Genomic DNA, 21,989 nt, shown 5'->3' on the forward strand with positions numbered 1-21,989 from the left:
TGAGTATATATAATAAAGATTGTGAGGTGCTCAGTAACTATGGTGATGGGGCCCTATAATTACCCAAGTTAGACCTTAGGATTTGACCTGAATAGACTCTGCAGAAAATCTTCATTACATAAGCATCGTTTCTTGCACAAAGGTTCATGTACTTATGCCACTGTTCTTCTGTACATGTAATATATTATATAAATGACAGAGGATGTTTGATTTATGAATTTTTAATTCTGTAATTGGTTAGTATTTATTGTTGGTGTGTGCTGTTGTGTGGTATGTGTTTATATGTCTATAAGAGCTATGCAGCTCCCATTGCTAAGCTTTGTTTGTTTACAGTATTTTAAAAAATCAAAATAACTAGTGTATAGTGGGATAGAAATGAACTTTCTGTTCATTTGGTGCTTTCTATTAAGAGAAATCTAAAACCGGAGCTTTTAAATTAATATAATTATCAAATATGTTGGGCCAAATTCTGTTCACACTTAAAATGGCATAAAGCAGGTGTAATTTCGTCAGTGTTGTTACTTCAGACTTACATCATTATAACTGAGTGTCGAATATGATCCATAGCATACGAACCTGTATTACTAAGCTAAAACTATGTAGTCTGTGGATGCTGTTGCTTAGAACCAGCTGTGATTAACTTTGTGACAATTGCTATTAGAATATATTTCTATAATCCTTACAACATAAAAGAGCTTAAAGGGATAGAACTGTATTAATTCATTTGATGTCATATTGTATTTTGCTGTATACTGTTGTTGATCAATATATCAGTGGTGTCAATGGCATCCTATCACCTATAATGTCAGCATCATGGGTGTGCCGTTACCTACTTTATTTGACATTTCCTTTTGTTTCTCTAGCTGCAGCAACTTGCCAGATGCTGAACTATTCCCAGTTTTATTAGATTAGCATTTACATCAATATTTTAAAATAAATATATAGAAAAAACAACCAACCCAGTTCCCAACACGTCAATTGTTGTAGTGCATAAAATGACATACGAATCATCTATGTCAAGTCATGTCATAATGTGGTATGTCATATTATGAGGACAGAATATACTCAAAGTATTCTATTTCTTTTTAGATCAAAACACTTCCTTATTTTCTAGATTAGTGTCTCCTGTTCAAGTTGTAATTAAACAGTTTGACACTTTAACAATTATTTTCTTATTGAAAGTGTCAAACTACTTCATTACATCACAAACAAGAGACATTTTCAACAACAAAATAAGGTGCTTTAATCTGTATTAAGTAGCAGCTGCACCAATATTTTTTTTGTAAATAAAATACAATAAAAATAAGAAAGTAATTGTTTTGAATATTATACTTTGTCTGCATAATATGACATGATATGTGAGATGCATTACTACTACAGCTAATGAGACATAATGAAACATAAAGACAATAAATACTATGAAAAGGAAAACATTAAACATATTTTGTTTTGAAACAATTTCAAAAATTTTCCTAAACAAAATTTTCAAAAGGGATATTTTATCAGAATTTCTATTCCACAGGAAATTTCAAAAATATTTATGTTCTGGTTTGGAACATAAATTTCAATTTTTTCTGCAAACAGTTGAAAATCCAATTTTCTATCTCTACCATTCTGTTTCAGATTACAAAGAGAAAAAATCTAAAATGCTAGCTGTGGATATTAGATAAAATGGAGGTTAAAAATGTTTTCTTTCCTACAGAAAATACAAAGGACATTCTGGTGATTTATGAAGAAGAGGCAGAAGAATGGGCTCTGTATTTAAAATCGCTTTTCAAACACATTATAAAGGAAGAAGGAATCTTACTTTACAACCTAGAGACTTTATCTTTTCAGCATCTGGGGTCACACTCTCTATCCTGTTATAGATGTAAACTGCTCATACTATCAAATGGACTTCTAAAATGCCTGGATCAAAAGAGAAGATATTTCTTGGACAGGGTCCTTGAGCCTCCAGGTAGGGTAGTGATTCTACTTTGTGGGGTGGAGAACTCAGACGTTCTACATGAGATACTGACCTTAGACCAAAGAAGCCAAGAGATCTCCACCGATCAGGATCCCGAGGAATATCTCTCCATTGTTGCTGGTGTTATTCAACAAGGTAATTTTAAATTTTAATCCTGCTGATGATATATTTGTCACTTAATTATGATTAAAGTTATCCTACTCTTAGATCCAGAGTAAGGAGTATGCAACTTTGGAAAGTCTAACACTTCAGTGAATGTTCTTCAGAAGCTATCTGGTGAGCTTAAAGGGATGATATACTCTTGTTTCTCTGACCCCTGGGTTCAGATAATTATATCAATCTAATGGCTGAAAAATGTGTATGCATGTCTCATAACTTTCAGTAAAAACAACGAGGAGTCCTTGTGGCACCTTAGAGACTAACAAATTTATTTGGGCATAAGCTTTTGTGGGATATAATCCACTTCATCAGATGCATGGAGTGGAAAATACAGTAAGCAGGAATAAATATACAGCACATGAAAAGATGGGAGTTGCCTTACCAAGTGGGGGGTCAGTGCTAATGAGGCCAATTCAATTAGGGTGAATGTGGCCCATTCCCAGCAGTTGACAAGAAGGTGTGAGTATCAACAGAGGGAAAATTATTTTTCCACTCCATACATCTGATGAAGTGGGTTATATCCCACGAAAGCTTATGCCCAGATAAATTTGTTAGTCTCTAAGCTGCCACAAGGACTCCTCGTTGTTTTTACTGATACAGATTAACATGGCTACCCCTCTGAAACCTGTCATAACTTTCAAATTGTCTTGATTTCTTAGGTCAGAACTTCCTAGGCAATGTGCTAATATGGAAAATATGCCAGCCACAAAGTTTGGGCTCGCTTCAGTCATTCTTTTTTTCTCCAATGCACACACAAGCTGAAACAGTATGCTAATCTTCTGCACCAGCTGAAACAAGAAGTTTCTGTGAAATAGAATTGCATCCTGTATATGTTTGTTATATGGCTGCTGAGGCAGATCAGCACTGAGCAGGAGGTCAACATAAGAGTTATTTTAAGGCTACGTCTTCACTACCCGCCGATCCGGCGGGTAGCAATCGGTTTATCGGGGATCGACTTACCGCGTCTCGTGAGGACGCGGTAAAATCGATCCCTGATCGCTCTGCCGTCGACTCCGGAAATCCACCTCGACAAGAGGCGGTAGCGGAGTCGGCGGCAGCGCGGCAGCGGTCGGCTTTCCCCCGTCCTCACCACCAGGTAAGCCGACCTAAAATACGCAACTTCAGCTACGGTATTCACGTAGGTGAAGTTGCGTATCTTAGGTCGGAACACCGCTGTAGTGTAGACCTAGCCTTAGAGCGTACGTAGTAAATAGGTCTTGTGCTGGCCCATTGCACAGGGTTGAAATTCATTTGCTCGTACTTTACTGTGCTGTAGAAATGGAACTGAGGAGTCACTTTGTACCTAGCACCATCTGTAGTCAGTTTTGTAGGAAGACTGTATCGCAATCAATTTGGGGAGGCCACTCCAGTAATATTATCACAGGCTCCACACACATCACCCAATATGCACTCCTGATAGGCATTTGCTGCTGCTGTTTTTTCATAGCCTCTCAGTCCTCTGTCTGCTCCCAAACTCCTTCTGTTTTGTGTGGTTATACTACTCACACACACTCTTGCCCCCATATAAGTTAGTTTTTTGTTACAGCTGCTGTTCGAAAACTTTCATTCAGCGTGCAAAGTGCATAATCAGTGAAGCAGGACATGAGCCTTGACCTCAGAAACTGCACATTATGTGCAGGGTAGAATGTTGTGCTGCTATCTAGCAAGTAGCTCCACACCAGAGTTTCTTTTCTTTTACTTTCAAAAAAAAAAAAAAGGAAGGAAAGTCCATCAAAAACTTGACATTAAACATTTGAAGGTTGGAAAATGAAGTACTCAAAAGTCAGGGAATATGAATTAAATCATAGCGTCTGATTTTTTTCCTCACTCCCTTGTCCCAGTCTTATGCTAGAGCTACTCCACCAAAGTGCTGTCATGAAGTGGAGTTGCACCAGTATAAAACTATGGCAGTGGTGTGGAGAAGTAGACCCACAGTCTTTAATTACATGAACATGGATTTACTCTGCAGTAACACTGGTGTGTAACTGAAAGCATGCTGGGACCCAAGTGAACGGACATGACTGTACTTACAAAGAGAAGTCCTAGATCCCCTCCTCTGCATAAGCTTCTTTCTGCACATTTCCTGACGATTAATATTTCTCCCTGTAGGACAGGGGTAGCCAAACTGCATCTCACAAGCCACATGTGGCTCTTTTACAGTAAAAGTGCAGCTTGTGGAGGCCCCCCCCTCCACCTGCCAGATTGGGGTGAGGGGAAGTGGGAGAACTTGGGACTTCTGCCCTGTGGCAGGGTGGTGGGACTAGGGCCTTCTGCCCAGTGGGCGGGGGTCTAGGCGCCTCAGCCCTGCACGAGGCATCTACCCTCTTGCTGAAGGCCCAGGCCCTGGCAGGCGCCCCACCACCCTATCACAGGGCAGAAGCCCCGAGCAGGTGCGCCTGGCTATTGAACTTCTGAAGATTATCATATGCGGCTTGGAGGATCAGTAAGTTTGGCCACCTCTGCTCTAGGAGCTCCTACATTTCCCTCAAGGCCTCTCTTTCCTTTTATGTTCTGGAGTAAAGCTAATCAGAGTCACCCAAATTGGCTTTCAGAAGGAGTCATCAGAAAAGTTCTGCACCTTCCTACAGTGCATTACTGATGCTTGACTATTAAATGGGAGAGAGCTCTTCGGCTCAGTAACCTCGTCATTCATGGGAATTAAATCAATGGGATCACACCAGAATAGCTAAGAGGAGAATTTAGCACAGGGACTGTACTTCCACATCAGTGGAAACTACAAACAGGAAACTGCAAACATTTATTAAAAAAACAAATATAGTTTCTTAGAAGAAAGGTGTTTCTTCATTTTGGTCAGTTGTCACAAAGCATTTTTTTTACAGTGTCAGATTGCAGAATATGACAACGTAAAGTGACAAGGCACCCACAATATCCTGTCTCTAATAGTGGCCAGTATCAACTGCTTCAGTGGAAGGTGCAAAAAAAAAAAAATGCTGTAGTGGACAAATATGAAAATCACTTGATTTACAATGAAAGGTTCTTCCTAATCTGTATCAGTTAGTGGTATGCCCTGAAGTGTAAAGATGTACATCTCTTATATTGGTTACATCTGTCTAATGTAGTTGTGGATGTTTGCATTATCCATGTTAATCTTTTATTTAGAATCCTGCAGTGATTTTTCACAGATTATTTTACGGATGTTGTAAAACCTTTTTTTCCTTTTATCAGTTTTAAATTTGTTGCTTTTTAATGAAAGGACAAGTGATACATTTGATTTACCTTTTGTATACCAATGTTTTGTATGCCTCCATCATGTCTCCTCTTACTCTTCACTAAGCTAAATACTTTCAAGGTTTTCAGTCTCTCTTCATGTGGTAGCCTGCCCACACCTAGGGTAACCAGACAGCAAGTGTGAAAATCAGGACGGGGATGGGGGGCGGGGGCAGTTGGTGCCTATATAAGACAAAGCTCCAAATAGTGGGACTGTCCCTATAAAATCGGGACATCTGGTCAGCCTACCCACATCTCATTTTAATCTTCACACAACGCACAGTCAATCTGTGGAACTCTTTGCCAGAGGATGTTGTGAAGGCCAAGACTATAACAGGGTTCAAAAAAGAACTAGATAAATTCATGGAGGATAGTTCATCAATGGCTATTAGCCAGGATGGGCAGGGATGGTGTCCCTAGCCTCTGTTTGCCAGAAGCTGGGAATGGGCGACGGGGATGGATCACATGGTGATTACCTGTTCTGTTCATTCCCTCTGGGGCACCTGACAGTGACCACTGTCGGAAGACAGGATACTGGGCTAGATGGACCTTTGGTGTGACCCAGTATGGCCATTCTTATGTTCGTATTTTCATCACCTATCTCTGATCCCCTCTGTTTCTGCAACAACTTTTGACGTAGTGACCAAACAGAACACAAAATTATATATATTTTACTCCTTCCTTTTCCATTTTCTCATAACATTATTCATTGCTGCTAATTTGTTCACTCTGCACATTTGTACCACCTTGCACACTACCTCTTATGCCTCCTAATCAATATTCATAAAACTCTCCCATTCTTCTCCTTAAAACCCATGTATTCCACGGCACATTTCAGTATTAACTACCTGACACCACAGCATCAGTTCTCTGCCCCTGAGTTCCATTCATTGCAGGGCACAGGAGGCCATTTGGCAGCTGGTTTTGGCTCCATGATTCAGTACTGGGCTAGTCCAGGCATTAGATAGAACAGAAGAGGGTCTGTTCTGATTTATATCACTGGTTTACAATCTCTCAGACATCAATGTAGATTAGGTGTTAACAAACTCTGCCCTGCCGTGCCACTACGTCAGAGTGGGTGGCTGGCACAGAAGCAGGGTTTTCTGGCTTTACGCCTGGAGGGAGTTCTGGGCAAGGGGATTCTCTGCTAGTTAATTTCCAGCGGGACTCTATTCTCTTTGTGCTGTCTGAGCAGCATGAAGTGGATAGAATGGACCAAGAAATCCAGCTCCATATCTCTTCATTTGGCTGAAATATCCTTTACCACACCATATTGTGCCAACTTCAACCCTTTGGCATTGCTCTCCAGCTGTGTAATCTTATTGTGCTAGCCAAATAAATAATACTAATTAACATGCACACTTCAAATAAAGGTGTTAGTTGATAGTTAGATAATGTACCCCCTAGAGATCCAGTTCACAGCATAGCATGATTCAAAGAAAACATAAAATCAGGAGGGTTTGCTGTCTGTGGTTGAGAGCATACATAGGGGGAGCAAATGAGGAACTGAGACTCAGAGATTATGCTTTGTAACATATGTTTCCTGGATGGTGGCAGGTTTTACTATGTTCCTATTTAGTGCTAGGAAGAATGCAAATATTTTTGCTGTTAAGAGATTGGCATAGCAAGACTTCTTAAAAGGTGTGAGCATTTTTACAGTGATGTTCTCTTGAGCAGCTCAATTAAACCTTTTCTTCTGGTTTTTTAACTGCCTGAATACTTGTCATTAGAAATATAGGCTGTACAGAAAAGTTAGGAGGTTGTATTTTCCCAAGCTAGCAACTAAGATTCTATTTACTCTTCTATATAACTGTGTGTTCAATTTTAATGCAAAGTGACTCTATTAATTTAGTATTTTGACTTTTCTTTGCCTCAACTTTTCTTAATATTGATGAAAGTACAGTTCAACACTGTGTTTTACTCTATGCCTTTCCCCCTCCTCTCTTCCCCCCTCCCCTTCTCACCACTCTAGAGTAGCAGTCAATGTGACACTGCAGACAGCCAAGATTCTAGGCACGTACTTTCGCCTAGAAATTATGGTTACTATTATATATTCATTAAGAAAGAGATCCTATTGGCCTGGTTTTTCAGCCTAGACTTAATTGGGCCTCTGGTTTTATTCCCGCAATCATTTGTAGGCACAGTTTAGACAGATTCTGCGACTAAGTACGGTAATTGATTTGCATGTGCAGTTAGATACTTAGATCTCTAAATGCCTTAAATTGTTTCTGCAGTTATTTCTGTCCTCATCTTGCAGATGCAAAAAGGGAGGGTAGATTTTGAAAATTTTACGCTCTATAGATACCTCTCTGTTAATGTTTCTAAAATGAGCTTATTATTTTAGGAGACTGTTTGGTAGGACTTTGAATCTATCTAGGACTTGGGAATCTTAGCATCTAGCACTCTCTTTAATGGCTCTATTTTATTTGATGGTGTTGACAAAAATAAACACTGCAGTCCTTTTCTCTTCTCCTACCAGCCTGTTCCCAAAGAAAAAGAGGGCCCTTTTTTTCATGACACAGGAGAAATCCATTTATTTAAAATTGAGCACTTAAATAATGATGCCTAAATCTATATTTAGCCACTTACATCAGCCCCATAGATACCTAAACGAGAAATTAGGTGACTGTGATCAGACATGCCCCTATCCCAATGACAGCAAGTCTAACAACCATTCCTGCACTCAGGCAGTGCCAATTAGGCACACCTGCAGAGCATGCGCTACCTGGAGAAGGGGAGCTTAAAAAAGGTGAAGCTGGCCACAGAGCAGTTGCCTAAGAGGAGAGGGTACTAGCAAGTCTAGGCTGAGGCAGAGAGTAGACTCCCCTTTTTCCTCTCTTGTTTAGGGTAGACAGACAGGCACTGCAGCCCTGAGAGAGGTGCTCTGGAAGTCTGCTCTTTGACAGTGTCCTGTAGCTGGACCTAAGGAGCAGTGCCAGGGACTGGAGGTATTTGGACTCAGAAAGGACCCCGAGAGTGAGCTCAGCTCCTGTGGGGGAACCGTCAACTTGGCAGGTGCTGGGGTTCCAGAGGTGACCCAGCACAAGAGATGTAAAGAGATGACAGCTGAGCCTAGGCTGAGAGCTGGCTGACAGCAGTGATCAAGGTTGAAAATTGGACCCATAGTCTCCATTGGCTTAGTCAGTGAACCTCACAAAATGAATACATATCTTCTGCCTGAGACAACAATATGCCATTGACTTCTAATCCTTGACTAAAATGTAATGAGTATACTACCACACACGTTGTCCGTGTAAAGAACATTAGAAAAACTGCTTTTGCATCAATTAACAGGGTGCAGCTCTGAAACACTGCAGTATTGCAAATTTATAGTTGTCATATAAGTAGTAGTCCAAAATGCAAACAAGCTGAGGCAAATAGAGCTTAAAATAGGCAAAGATTCACACCAAATTCAAGTTCGTTGCTTACTACACTTTCTCAGGGCAGAGGAAAAAGAATTAAACCCCTATATTTCTACTGAACCTGTTGTTGTATCAGTTTCCTGATATAAAAAGGGTAACATTCATTTATTGCTGGTGTAAAGACACTGATTTCACTGGAATTGCACCAGGGATAAATTTGTCCCAAATGCTCAAATACCTGTTCTACTGAGCATTTTGAATCCACTATGACATGTATTATGTAGACCCTTCATAACATTATAAATCATCTTATTTGACTACAAAGACCAATTCACACCAGTGCTGGACTATAAATAATTAATAAAAATGTGAACTTTCTTAAGCAAACAGCAGGCTACTAGTGCTAAATAATTTTTAACAAGGGGGTGAAATCCTGGCCCCAGTGAAGTCAATAGGAGTTTTGCCATTGACTTCACTGGGGCCAGGATTTCACCACGTTGACAATAGCAAGCAGTCTATCAAAAAACAAAAAAACAAACCCCCCAAACTGAAATGCTAAATGATACTAAACTTCAACTAAAAAGGATCCACAGTGAGAGAGCCCCTTTGTCTGAATGGAACTAGGCCTTGGGGAAATGCTGACCTTTCTTGTGGACCCCACTCTACGCGATTTAAGTCAATGAAACGTACTCAGTGAGCAATGTCTCAAATGCCAATTAAATGTTCTGTTTTAAAACAAAAACAAACTGGGTGAGTGGAAGGGGCTTTTGGAGAACTGAAGTCCTCTCTTCATCCACAGACTCACACAGTAAGCTTTTCCATTTTGCCCTGCCAATATATCTCAGAACTATTCTGAGGGGACAACTCCTAGGACTTCCGGAGATGTTCATCTCCATGATATGTCAAACTTTAGCTTCGCAGACTGATTACAAGGGTGCCACTGTGATGGTGGCATTATATTTGTGATGTGGATATTGTCTTGCTCACTATTACTGACTCATTTCATGTGGGGCATGATAATTTTTATGGATGTTTCTAACAAGGACTGGAATTGAGCTGGAGGTAAAAACCTCTATAGCCAATAACCCAGTTCCCGAGACTGCCAGTCTCTTGCTAATTAAACTTCTTGACTTCCCCCTTCTTTTCTTAATCCTGAAAAAGCCAGAGGCCTTTCCTCATCATATAATCAGATTTCTGTAACTTTTTTGGCAGTTTGAGTTTTGATGTGTCTAACCATTTGTGATGACCTGTGCCCTTGGATAATGAAGTATGTATAGAGTATGCAATGTTTTCCTCTTCTTTCAGACACTAATTGGATGAAAACTGCTTACACCTGGTAAAGTGAATACACTGACATCTTAAAAAAAATTTCTCAGCTAATAGGACAAGTTTATAAAGAGTTTTACTGATGATATATCTCAAATGAATAGAAAATTAAATGTTGCTGTCTTATACTGTATGCACTAAATCTAATGAACAGATTTAGTTTACTAACTGCTCTTTATATGGGTTTATGCATTTCTTACTTTTTAAATTAATTAGTGGTTTTATGATTATTTTCCCTCTAAGTCCAAGTTTGTTTGCATTTAGAAATGAACTGTATAGTGTAAAGGAGGACAGCCATTAGTTAATATTTAATTACAGACCTGAGAGGTTTTTTAAATCTTCCAAATAGCAGGGGCTTAAGATTTCCAGCAAGTATTTTGGAAGGTTATATAATCTAGGGCTATAAAATGGTGGTGTGTATCCTCCTTGTAAGATACCACTGACATTTTTCTGTATTATATTTTAATCATTTTTATTAATTAGCTAAGAATTAATTAGCTCAGAAGAACATTTGAAATGCATTCTTTGTGTACTTTTTGGCACACTATTTTGACTGCAACTTTAAGCATCATTTGTAGTCTTCATGGGGAAATTAGGAAAAATAAATGTCATTATGTTTCATTGAATGAAAAAGTTGTCATGGGTGCTTAAGATAATACTAAAGACAATCAACCTTTAGGATACCAAAGTACTGGTGTAACTGAGAAGAGAATTTCACTTAGTCGTCAGTGAAATTACTGTTACACACACAACCACTCCCCTCCCCACACACCCTGTGTTAAAAGCACATTATTAAGGTTACAGAGTTAGGCAAATCAAAAGTAGGAAATGCCAGAATTAAGGGTGGTGTCAGGGCGGGCGCGAGCACCCACCGGCACCGGGGAAAGTTGGCGTCTATGTGCCCAGCATTTCTGCAAATTGGACCCCAGGATCTTAGGTTGGGTACCCACCAAATGAGGAACACACAATTAGTTGACCATCTCTGAAAAGCTTGGTTTAAGTGATTTGCCTAGTATCTCATAGGAACTCTGTGGTAGAGGCAGGAATAGAATTAGAGCTAAGCAAATAACTGATTTATTTATTTTTTTGCTTCATTGGCAGTTTCGAGAAGTTGAAAAATAAAATACTTTTTGGGTCATACAAAATGTTCTTTTTGACCCAATATGAAACATTTAGTTTTAGATTTTGAGCATTTTAAAACATTTTTGATTTGTTATAAAATAAATTAAAGGAAATTTTGAAATGAAAAGGCTTTTTGAACTGAAAAATTGAAATGTTTTGTTTTAAAAGGTCAAATCAAAATGTTTTGATTTTTTTCTCAGAATATTTTTGTTGTTTCTACACAAACACTTTGGCAAAACTGACAGGAATTCATTAAATGTTTGGGGATCACTGAATCTGCATTTTTTTTTTGCCAAAAAATTTTGGTAGAAAAATTTCATCCCGCTCTGGATAGAATCCAATTCTTCTGAACAGCATTCAACTGCCTTAGCCACAAGACCTTAACCATGAGACTATTCTTTCTCTTTTTGCAATCCCGAGCCTCACTCACCGCACACCTTCCAACTTCTGTAACAAATGAGGCAGAGGTCCTCCAGACAACAACCTCCTTCACTACACAGCCACAAATCACCTCCAGAGCAGGTCCATCCTCCTAGGACATATGGAAAAAATAATATGTGATTTTTGTAATTAATGCACATGCACAAGGGGGCTGAATTAAAGTTACACAGGCAATCTTAATTCTGGCATTTCCTAATTTTTGAGTGAGAGATTACATCATGTGGCATCTAAGTAATGTCTTATTTTCCACCCTCCTTTTTTCCCCTCCAGCAGCCGTTGATTTTTTTTCTTTTACCAAATTTTCCTCAGGACTTGTCCTGCTGCAGGGAGAAGCAAGGAGACCCTCCCCACAAAAGTTTACTTTCATTTGCAAATGAATAATAAAACTGTGAAACAAACTTTGTATTGTCCCTGCCAGGCTCCTACAGCAGCATAGCTGCTACACTACTCATTGAGGTGACGGAGTGCAGAAGAATGTTGGGGTTGAAGTGACAGGTAGAGACTGTGAAGACTGAACCACTGACCATATGGGCTTAGAGTGGCAAAGCTTTGCATTTCATAGTATAAACTGTGCCAGTATAGTTTTCTTTTCTCACTCATGCTATCTTATTACCTATTCCACATAGTAAAAAAATTTTTTACTAATTAACTAACATCTAATACATTACTCATTCCTAGTATGTAAGTTGAGGAATGTAGCTGAATAACAAGCAGGGTCCAATATTTTGAGGAAGAAAACCTCTGTTGTAGCTTCAGTTAAAAAAAATCTGTAATATATACTGCCAATGCCCTGGAATTAACTAGTTGTCCCAAAGTAAGTTGTTCCTAAAGTAGTTCTCATCCCACCAGTGATCATCAGAGCTGTCCTTGCTAGAGTACAGAATTAAACAACTTAAGAAGCAGTGGGAGACTGGCCAGGGAGATGCCCATTTCAAGATGTTTTCAGGGAGATGTCATCCATTAAAGGATTTTTCTTTTCTTAGATGAACCACAGAATGAAGAAGCCGAGGAGTCACTGTCTTGCATCTATGAAACAGTTCTTGCAGATGGTGAGTTTGAAATTCCCTAAACTACATGAAAATAGAGCAAATAGAGTTAAGTGTCTTTACATCTTGTGTGACACAAAAGGAAGTGATCTAATCTTTCTAGAATGTGGAACTACATAGAGGAACCTGTCTTGTTACTCACACATCCACCCGCCCATCCCTCTATGGGGTTCCAGAAGAGGAAAAGGAGCTGACAGAACCATTGCTCACCCCAGGTAGTGTAGGGCAGAGGAGGGACCTCCCTCTTCCATGCTGGTGGGGAGGGAAAGATCTTCCTGAGGAAGAAATGAGGTTGATATGAGTCTTCCAGTTTGTACAGTACTTTTTCTCCTGTCAAGTGTCAATGCTGCTTCACTTAAAGGCAGGTAGGCGTGGAGCCCAATAAACTCCCCAGCCAGGTACCAGTTCCTCCTGGTGCTTTCCATTCTAGATTATTTGCTTAATGAATGCTTATTTCATCAGTCAGTGCTAAGAAGCAGGAGGAGATGGAACGTGGAGAGTAAATTCCCCCCTAAGCCTAGGAGAGTAAGAGAAGGTGGAATTTTCCCTCTGCTTTTAGCAAAAGAGTTCCCACATAGCATACCCTCTACTACCAACCCTTACTTAAAGGCCTCTTCAGTAAATGTTTATTGCAGGGCTGATGTCAAGTCACACCACTATGTGAAGTCACTAGCTCGGCACCATCAACTTGCTGGCTGATGAAAAGGCTTTGGTGAGATTACTAAGTGTCTTTGGGAATTCCTGGCTTAGCACCTCCATCTTGCTGGACTCATGGCAAGGTATGAGCTTCTCTGAGGTTGCTGGATCAGCAGCTCTGCCTTGCTGGCATGATGTCAGAGCACAGGATGCTGTGAATTTTTAACTTGCTAGACTGAATTTAGGTCACATATATGTGAGGTATCTAGTTCACCATTTCTGGTTTGCTGGGCTCATGTCAAGATACAGGTATCTGTAATGTCACTAGCTCAACACCTCCATTTTCCTGGTCTGATGTCAAGCAGCAGGCCACTGATGTCATTCACCGTCTTGGCACCTGTAGCTGACTGGGCTGATGTCAAGAAAAAGGGAACGCTGAGGTGACTAAGGCCCTCTGTCTTGCTGGTCTGAAGTCAGGGAGAAGGCTTTTCTGAAGTCACTGGTTCAATATGTCCAGAACACTGGGCTGATGTACAGTCTCTTTGAGGTTACTGCCTCATCCCCTGAATCTGAGTGAGCTAATGTGGAGTGGAAACATACTGGGAACATACTGGCTAAACACCTCTAGCTTGCTGGCATGATAGGAGGAGGAATAGACTGGGGTGTGAGGAGGGAGAGCTGATCTCCCCGCTCAACCCAAGAGAAGAAAATAATTAGGAGCTGCACTTCCCTGTGCTCCCTCTTACTTTGATCCCTGACTCTGCTAAAGCCTGCCTTCATCCTGCCATATTCTCCCTTTGGTAGCTAGAAAAATCCTTGGGGAGTTACCTAGGATGTTGTATAATCCCTAATGTATGGCACTTGGGAATCCCCAGTGTTTCCTGTTACCTTGCTAAGCAATTTATAAGGCTTCCCCTGTAATCAGTGTAGAAGCCGGCTGCAATGAAAGTGTTTCCCAGTTTCTCCTCTCTTGTTTGGGGAACAGGCTGCTTCCTGCCCTCTGAACACACTTTAGGGTTTTTGGGATCAGGGTTTCCTCCTTGATGTTGCAATAGGAAATAGCCACTTGACATCCCTGGAGATCCATGGTTGGGGAACCTGGCCCAAGAAGGAAGAGGGAATGGGATGTTTGGCCACTAACATGTCAGTGTCTCAGAAATCAGTCAAGATAAGGTGTCAAGGGGCAGCTGGTCGTTCCCTTGAATAAGTATGTGAACCTCACAAACTAACCAGCATGGTTTGGCTCAGTGGTGACAGTTGCAACGTGAATCTTGTAGCTTTGCTTATCTCTAATAAAAAGGGAGCTTATCCAGTCACAAAACTGTATAAAGCCTGTGCTACATAGGTGCCAAGGAGCTTCCAGTTTACCTTAGACAAATATGATCTCTGGGATAAACAGCTAAAACACAAGTAGTTGCGGAGACATTATCTGAGAGAGAAACCTGGGATGATATCATGAAAGAACTTGGGCCTGGTCTACACTACGACTTTAATTCGGATTTAGCTGCGTTAATCCGAATTAATCCTTAACCCGTCCACACAACGGAGCCAGTTACTTCGAATTAAAGGGTGCTTAAAATCGATTTCTGTACTCCACCCCGACGAGCGGAGTAGCGCCAAAATCGATTTTGTAAATTCGAATTAGGGGTAGTGTGGCCGCAATTTGATGTTATTGGCCTCTGGGAGCTATCCCACAGTGCACCACTGACCGCTCTGGACAGCAATCTGACCTCGGATGCACTGGCCAGGTAGACAGGAAAAGCCCCGCGACCATTTGAATTTCATTTCCTGTTTGCCCAGCGTGGAGAGCACAGGTGACCACAGATAGCTCATCAGCACAGGTAACCATGCAGGCTGATAATCGAAAAAGAGCACCAGCATGGACCGTTCGGGAGGTACTGGATCTGATTGCTATATGGGGAGAGGATTCAGTGCTAGCAGAACTTCGTTCAAAGAGACGAAATGCCAAAACTTTTGAAAAAATCTCCAAGGACATGATGGAGAGAGGCCACAATAGGGACTCAGATCAGTGCCGTGTGAAAGTGAAGGAGCTCAGACAAGCCTATCAAAAAACAAAGGAGGCAAACGGTCGCTCCGGGTCAGAGCCGCGGACATGCCGCTTCTACGCCGAGCTAAATGAAATTCTAGGGGGGGCCGCCACGACTACCCCACCTCTGACCGTTGATTCCGAGGCAGGGATAATCTCAGCTACACCTGAGGATTCTGCGGACGAGGAGGAGGACGAGCTTGCGGAGAGCACCCAGCACTCCGTTCTCCCCTACAGCCAGGAGCTTTTTCTCAGCCTGAGTGAAGTACCCTCCGAACCCTCCCAAGCCAGTATCCAAGACCACGACCCCATGGAAGGGACCTCAGGTGAGTTTACCTTTTAAAATATAAAACTTGTTTTAAAAGCAAGGTTTTTTAATGATTATTTTGCCCTGAGGACTTGGGATGCATTCGCAGCCAGTACAGCTACTGGAAAAGTCTGTTAATGTGTCTGGGGATGGAGCGGAAATCCTCCAGGGACATCTCCATGAAGCTCTCCTGAAGGTACTCCAAAAGCCTTGCCACAAGGTTTCTGGGCAGTGCAGCCTTATTCCGTCCTCCATGGTAGGACACTTGACCACGCCATGCTTGCAGCAAGTAATCTGGTATCATTGCCTGACAAAGCCTGGCAGCGTATGGTCCCGGTGTTTGCTGGCATTCAAGCAACATCCGTTCTTTATCTTGCTGTGTAATCCTCAGGAGAGTGATATCGCTCATGGTAACCTGGTTGAAATACGGGAATTTAATTAAGGGGACAGAGGTGGCCATTCCTACTGGGCTGTTTGCCTGTGGCTGAAAAGAAATCCTTCCCTGCAGTTAGGCGACTGCGGGGGGCGGGGGGGAGGGGGGATTGGCCCAGAGCTTTTCGCGTTTGGCTAGCAGGGATCTTCCCTGTTACCAGCCACGCGGTCGGGGGAGGGGTACATTGATCATCCCAGGGAATTCATGGTGGGAGGGGGTGGAGAGGGGGGGTTAGTTTGGTTTCTGCAGGGATCTTCCCTGTTACCAGCCACGCGGTGGGGGGAGGGATACAGCGATCATCCCAGAAAATTGGATGGTGGGGGGGGTAGTTTGTTTTCTGCTGCTGAAGGTTAACAGGAAAACCGCAGCAGTCAACAGGCTTTGCTTGCTATGTGGGAAAGGAGGGCGCAGAAGCCGAAAGATAGTGGCTTACCATGGCTGCCTGCAAGCTGAATTCTGTTGCCCGGACCTGCGTCTGTGATCTCTAACACCAAAGCCACAGGCACTCAATATTAAGAGGCAAAATCACATGTGCTATGTAATGTGAATAGTGTTGGTCACCGTGAAAGAGTATAAGCATTGTTCTGCAAAATGTATCTTTTTAAAAAATTCTCTCATTTTTTCCCTCCCTCATGCAGCTGCAAATTCTTCAAGCCTCCCTCCTCCATCCCGAAGGCTAGCACAGATAAGGCGTCGGAAGAAGAAGACGCGAGACGAGATGTTTGCAGAAATCATGCAATCCACCCGCAGTGACAGAGATAATCTGAATGAGTGGAAGGACACGGTTTCAAAGTATAGGAAAGAAGCCAGTGACCGTGAGGACAGGAGGGACCAACGTGAGGACATGAGGGACCAACGTGAGGACAGGAGGGACCAACGTGAGGACAGGAGAGACGCTCGAGATGAGAGGTGGCGGCAGGAAGATCAGAGGAGTCGGGAAGCAACGCTGGGGCTACTGCGAAAGCAAACAGACATGCTCCGGCGTCTGGTGGAGCTTCAGGAACGGCAGCTGGATTACAGAGTGCCGCTACAGCCCCTGTATAACCCCCCTCCCCCCTCACCATGTTCCATATCCTCGTCACCCAGACGTGTAAGAACGCGGGGGGGGGGGAGGCTCCGTACACCTTCCCATTCCACCCCAGTGGACAGCCCAAGCAAAAGGCTGTCATTTTTTTAACCTTTTTTTAGTGGCCTTTTCCTTCCCTCCTCCCAAACCCCACCCAGGTTCCCTCCCTCTTTTTATAATCTATGAATAAAGAATAAATGATTTTTAAACGATAGTGACTTTATTTGGTTTGAAAGCAAGCTGGGGGAAGGGGGAGGGTGGGTTACTTACAGAGAATGAGTCAATAAAGGGGGCGGGTTTTCATGAAGGAGAAACAAACAGAAATTTCACACTGTAGCTTGGCCAGTCATGAAACTGGTTTTTAAAGCTTCTCTGATGCACACTGCTTCCTGGTGTGCTCTTCTAATCTCCCTGGTGTCTGGCTGCGCGTAATCAGCAGCCAGGCGATTTGCCTCAGCCTCCCACCCTGCCATAAAGGTCTCCCCCTTACTCTCACAGAGATTGTGGAGCACACAGCAAGCAGAAATAACAATGGGGAGATTCCTTTGGCTGAGGTCAGAGCGAGTCAGTAGCGATCGCCAGCGACCTTTTAAACGGCCAAATGCACATTCTACCACCATTCTGCACTTGCTCAGCCTGTAGTTAAACAGCTCCTGACTCCTGTCCAGGCTGCCTGTGTATGGCTTCATGAGCCATGGCATTAAGGGGTAGGCTGGGTCCCCAAGAATAACTATTGGCATTTCAACATCCCCAACGGTTATTTTCTGGTCCGGGAAGTAAGTCCCTTGCTGCAGCCCTTTAAACAGAATAGTGTTCCTGAAGACGCGAGCATCATGAACCCTTCCCGGCCAGCCCGCGTTGATGTTGGTGAAACGTCCCTTGTGATCCACCAGTGCTTGCAGCACCATTGAAAAGTACCCCTTGCGGTTTACGTACTGGCTGCCCTGGTGCTCCGGTGCCAAGATAGGGATATGGGTTCCATCTATTGCCCCACCACAGTTAGGGAATCCCATTGCAGCAAAGCCATCCACTATGACCTGCACATTTCCCAGAGTCACTACCTTTCGTAGCAGCACCTCAATGATTGCTTTGGCTACTTGCATCACAGCAGCCCCCACAGTAGATTTGCCCACTCCAAATTGATTCCCGACTGACCGGTAGCTGTCTGGCGTTGCAAGCTTCCACAGGGCTATCGCCACTCGCTTCTCAACTGTGAGGGCTGCTCTCATCTTGGTATTCTGGCGTTTCAGGGCAGGGGACAGCAAGTCACAAAGTTCCATGAAAGTGCCCTTACGCATGCGAAAGTTCCGCAGCCACTGGGAATCGTCCCAGACCTGCAACACTATGCGGTCCCACCAGTCTGTGCTTGTTTCCCTTGCCCAGAATCGGCGTTCCATGGCTAGAATCTGCCCCATTAACAACATGATCTCCAAAGCACCGGGGCCCGTGGTTTGAGAGAATTCTGTGTCCGTGTCCATGTCCATGTCCTCATCACGCTGGTCGCTGCGCTTCCGCCGCCGCTGCCTCCTCGCCTCGTTTTTCTGGTCCTGGCTCAGCATAAACTCCACGAGAACGCGCGAGGTGTTTACAATGTTCATGACTGCTGTCTGGAGCTGAGCGGGCTCCATGCTTGCTGTGGTATGGAGTCTGCAGTGTTCATCCAGGAAAAAAGGCGCGAAATGGTTGTCTGCCGTCCGTTGCTTTCATGCAGGGAGGGAGGGAGGGAGGGAGGGGTGAGGCTGTACCCAGAACCACCAGCGACAATGTTTTGGTCCCATCAGGCACTGGGATCTCAACCCAGAATTCCAATGGGCAGGGGAGACTGCGGGAACTATGGGATAGCTTCCCACAGTGCAACGCTCCAGAAATCGACGGTAGCCCCGGTACATGGACGCACACCACCGAATTAATGTGGTTAAAAACCGAATTAATGTGCTTAGTGTGGCCGCGCACAATCGAAGTTATACAATCTGTTTCCCAAATTCGAATTATCTAAATTCGGATTAATCTCGTAGTGTAGACGTACCCTAACTTTTAGGAAAGGATTTAAAAGGAGGTAGTCTGGCACACTGGAAGTTGGACTCTCTCTCTTAAGTGTACAGTCTGTCATAGAAAAGGCACAAGCTAAGAGTAGGATAATTTAGGCTTTAGCTGAAATGAAAGGTGAACAGATCAAAAGTACAAAGCTTAAATGAGAACTATGAGGCAACAGTAGTGGAAAGAACAGCAAGTAGCTGACAAGACAAATGGAAAGAAAACAAATCATGTATCTAATAAAGCAAAGATAGATGGGGAATGAGTGAGACCTAACAATCAATAAGAACTGATTGACTAAAGTGAATTGTGTAAGTCCTTAAGGGAAAAGGTGAGAGTGTACATTGGAAAATAGAAAAACAATATGATCTCTGAAATCCTTTAGGGAAATATGAGTTGCAAGCAGATGTGAAAACAACTGATTTGTTAGTACCTGGGAGTGATGGAAAATATCCAGTGATAGAATGCTAATCATAGTAATGTGAATTTATGAGGGTTCATTCCTGTATCTGATAAAAGAATTCTCATGAGCAATTTAAGTCAAAGGTATAGAAAGTGAAGCTGAATAATTCTGAGGCCAAAATAGTCTGAACAACTCAATGATTTTAGTCACTCACAACTATTCTTATATATTTACTTTGTTTCATTTCAGTGTTTTCATTCCATGTAAGAAAACAGACCAAGCTATATTAAAAAAATTTTTTTTTTCAAGAGATCTTATAGTTCCCTGCATAGCCATTATGGCAATTTATAAACTGAGTCGGAAAAAATGAAGTAATCTTGCTGGCTTCCAGGTATATTGGCTATAATAATCATTTAACCATGCAGTTGAAAATGTTTATGCATCATTGTTGAACTAAGAGAAGGTGGGAGAGGTAATATCTTTTATTTGACCAACTTTTGTTGGTGAAAGAGACAAGCTTTCAAGCTATATGGAGTTCTTCAGACCATTGTTGAACTGACATTAATTAATTTACCTAAAAACTAGAGCTACCTAAAATTAAAGTACAGATGCTCCCCGACTTACACAAGCATTCCATTCCGGAATGCCTTGTGTAAGTTGAATTTTGCGTAAGTTGGGAACGTGTACCCAACAATTACGCCAAAAAAAAAAAGAGGCTTACGGAACTTTTTCCGTAAGTGCGGATTTGCGTAAATTGGGTTTGCGTAACCTGGGGAGCATCTGTACACATTCAGAATAATTCAACAGAGACTGTTCCAGTTTCATATTACAAGTTTGCCTTTTTACCATTGACCTAATGGACCTGTATTGAGTAAATAAAGAGATTAGTTCTGGGCATGATGTTAAACTGCATCATCCACTGCCTTGTGGATACTTGTTGGTGAAGAATGGCTAAAGGATCTCACCCTGACAGAAAAGGTGCTCACGCTGAAGTGATAGGCAGTTAGCAGCTCTATCTGGGTTGGCTCTCTGGCAGACGCTACAACTTTTGTGTCACTGAACATCCAGACTCACACTGGCTTTTAGATTCTGGCTCAGTGGTCTAAAGGGGGGGACAACAAGTCTATGGCAGCCTCCGCTCCTCCATAACTTTGCCTAGGCATGTTTGCTGAAGGTCTTAGCAAGATTGTTGCAAGGATCCGAGAGAGGTTTCTCGCTCAATTTCTACCCTCCGATTCAGGCGGGTAGTGAAGACGTAGCCTTGTTTAGAGATGGCCTGCTTGCCTTGTGTGAGGGTGGCTCTAGAAAAGGTGGGTTAAATAAGTCTTGCCTCATTGTTTACACCCTGGCTCAACTGTTTTCCAGAATTGCTTGCTGGAATATTTGGAGTTTGTCCTCTGTATACAACTTTGATCTGAATTCAGATTTGAGGAAAACAGCGATGTTGAGTAACAAACTTGCATGTTTCAGAACTGATATTGCAGCTCTTTTGGAAACTCAGGTTCTCAGATACAGGCTTCGTAAGGGAGAAGGACTACACCATTTACTGGAATGGCAAACCTGGAGGAGTAAGGAGGAGTATGATGAAGGTTTTGCTATCAGAAATGAACTTTTGTCATTGTGTGAAGCTCCGATTGCAGTGTCCTTACGTATCATGACACTTTGAGTTAGTTTACAGAAGGGATTCATCAACCTGTTCAGTGGCTATGCTCCATCTCTACAAGCTAGTGGTGAGGAGAAGAATAGCTTTTACCAACAGCTAGAAGAATTGATCAGCAGGAATCCATGGAAGGAACCCATCCTAGTACTTGGAGACTTCAGTGCAAGTAGTGGGTCCAATGCTGCGATCTGGCCTGGAATTCTGGGTAGGCGTGGCATTGAACATATAAATGACGATGGTCAGAGAGTTCTCAAGATCTGTGCCAGTCAAGGCTTATCAGTGACCAACACCTTCTTTGCTAGAAACATCAGAAGAACATCATGGAGACACCTGAGGTCCAAGCACTAGCACCAGCTGGACTTGGTACTGAAAAAACATACATATTTGAAAGATATCTTACATACATGATCCTTCTAAAGCGCAGACTGTGACACAGACCACTCTCTTGTCTGCTGCAAAGTGAAATTTCAAGCTAAGACAATCCACTGTAACAAAACTGCTGTACAACCTCGTATTGACTTGTGTCGAATCAATGATCCTGTCAAGAAATGGCTTTTTAATGAAGAAGTAGCAAAGATAGCTGGAACAAATGAAACTGCGTCAGATGCGTGGGAAGTCCTGAAGACAAGTATGTACAATGTGGCAATCAAGAGCTTTGGAAAGAGTACTTGGAAAAATGTAGACTGGTTCTTAGACCATTCGAAGATACTGCTGCCACTCATTGAGAGGAAAAGATCTGCCCTGATCACCTAC

At 42.5% G+C, this 21,989-nt stretch overlaps 1 protein-coding gene across 1 annotated transcript in view; it reads left to right on the top strand.

Annotated features, from left to right (window-relative positions):
• LOC113408047 (B-cell scaffold protein with ankyrin repeats-like) overlaps positions 1 to 21,989 on the top strand; it is a 111,201-nt gene that overhangs the window by 34,746 nt on the left and 54,466 nt on the right. The window contains exons 2-3 of the mRNA XM_029913504.1: positions 1,703 to 2,101; positions 12,588 to 12,653. Coding sequence (XP_029769364.1) covers positions 1,703 to 2,101; positions 12,588 to 12,653 — 465 coding nt within the window. The remainder of the gene's footprint in view (positions 1 to 1,702; positions 2,102 to 12,587; positions 12,654 to 21,989) is intronic.

The sequence above is a fragment of the Terrapene carolina genome, unplaced genomic scaffold (assembly GCF_002925995.2).
Source record: "Terrapene carolina triunguis isolate 2854851 unplaced genomic scaffold, T_m_triunguis-2.0 Scaffold706, whole genome shotgun sequence".
NCBI classification, from domain to species: Eukaryota; Metazoa; Chordata; order Testudines; family Emydidae; genus Terrapene; species Terrapene triunguis.